Genomic DNA, 1,559 nt, shown 5'->3' with positions numbered 1-1,559 from the left:
ATCTGGATGCACGCGCAGAAACTCCAGCAGCGCGCGCGTTCCGCCCTTTTTCACGCCGATAATGATCGCCTGAGGCAGCTTCTTACTGCCCGAGCCGTTGGAGAAACTTGACAGCGGGTAAACTCTCCGCCCGTCGTCCCACTCCTCATCTCGGTCCAAATCTACTTCATCTTTATTGAAGTCTCTGGGAGCTCTCCGGACCGTAGGCTCATCATAATCTGACTCTACGTCGGTCCACGAGCTCTGCGGTCTGGACAGGAGCTTGGACATCATCAGGTCCGGCCGGCCACTTTCTGCCTCAGCATATTTCCCGAGGAAATCCGTCTCCTTCGCTCGGTTATTATTATTGTTCACAACTAAACTTGGTGGCATAGTGGCACAGTAGCCCACGCAGGAGTACAGCATGTAGACCCAGAGGAGCAGCATGATGAAGAGGAGCCCGAGTTTCTTCTTCACGGGACTGACGGAGAGTGCGTAAAAATGGTGACAGAACAGGCTATATTCCATAAGCCCTGTGCGTACAGACCATCACACTCCAGCTGGACATATTGACAGGTAGGTACAGTTCTGTCCAGGTCCAGGAAGAGCTTTAGGAATCCCCCCTCAGGAGTCTTTAAAAGCCATTAGAGTCCACAATATAATCCTCAGGCGTGAAATAAACTAACCCAAAGTGGACGGGACATCTAGGAATGCGATTTTATTCAGATGTTCTCGGTCATATCTGCGGGAGGAGGCGAGAAAACTGATGAGAACGACCAGTGCACTTGATTCCCAGCCGCAGAAGCTGCTCCCGGCCGCATCCTCCAGCGTCTGAGCGCTTTCGAGAGAGTGGACCTTATATAGCGCTGATGCGTTTGATTGACAGCAGGGCCAGCCTACCGCTGAGCAGGCATTTGAATAAAGGCGGAGCTGTTTAAAAACGCCTGCCAATCAGAGAGCAATATAGGAGGGGATTTTAGACAAGACACTTGGTCGCAGAGCCGATTAAACGCTCTCATTGGATAGAGAAACATTAAACCGGAATCCTTTTATTCCAGTTTTTGGGAGTTTCCAAAGTGTTACAAATTGTACGCAACTGAACTGTTTAGAAAGGAATCAGGATTTGGGAAGTCCAGCAAAGTTCTCATACAAACTATTAGCCTAGTATATGTATTTATTAAATCTAGCATATATATTTCATACAAATATATGTATACTTCTTACATTTACTTCTTATTTACTCAGATGTTAATAAAGTAAATCATTAAAAAAAGTAATTATTCTTCTATCTTCAGCAAACGTAAAATACGCAGTGTAGATAAAACATGTTTGTTTGTTTTTTTACTTTCAAATATATACGTTAATTCAGCTATTCAGAAGTCTGAAAGAGCCAAAGAATGCAATAAGTGTAATGCAATAAGAAAATCTGCTAGCCTTTATGTAATCGCATTAATCTGAGTCAGAAGTGTATTAGTTACGATAAATCTTCATCTGCACACAGACATGTCAACTAATGCAAATTAAAAAAAAGGTCGACACGATATTTCCCCAAATGTCTAAATTCTAAAGAATGCTTTCAA

At 43.9% G+C, this 1,559-nt stretch overlaps 1 protein-coding gene across 1 annotated transcript; it reads right to left on the bottom strand.

Moving 5' to 3' along the window:
- Nucleotides 1-6: 6 nt before the first annotated feature.
- On the bottom strand, nt 7-794 carry LOC107580526 (heparan sulfate glucosamine 3-O-sulfotransferase 3B1-like; the record flags this gene model as incomplete). The annotated part of the gene is made up of 1 exon (XM_016266212.1): nt 7-794. A coding segment is annotated over exon 1 (501 nt), but the record flags the coding sequence as incomplete, so codon positions are not given.
- Between the last annotated feature and the right edge of the window lie 765 nt (nt 795-1,559).

This window comes from Sinocyclocheilus grahami, unplaced genomic scaffold (genome assembly GCF_001515645.1).
Source record: "Sinocyclocheilus grahami isolate Dianchi unplaced genomic scaffold, SAMN03320097.WGS_v1.1 scaffold35342.1, whole genome shotgun sequence".
In the NCBI taxonomy this organism is placed as follows: domain Eukaryota; kingdom Metazoa; phylum Chordata; class Actinopteri; order Cypriniformes; family Cyprinidae; genus Sinocyclocheilus; species Sinocyclocheilus grahami.
The sequence above is the reverse complement of the archived record's forward strand: the minus strand, read 5'-3'. Positions and strand labels throughout refer to the sequence as shown.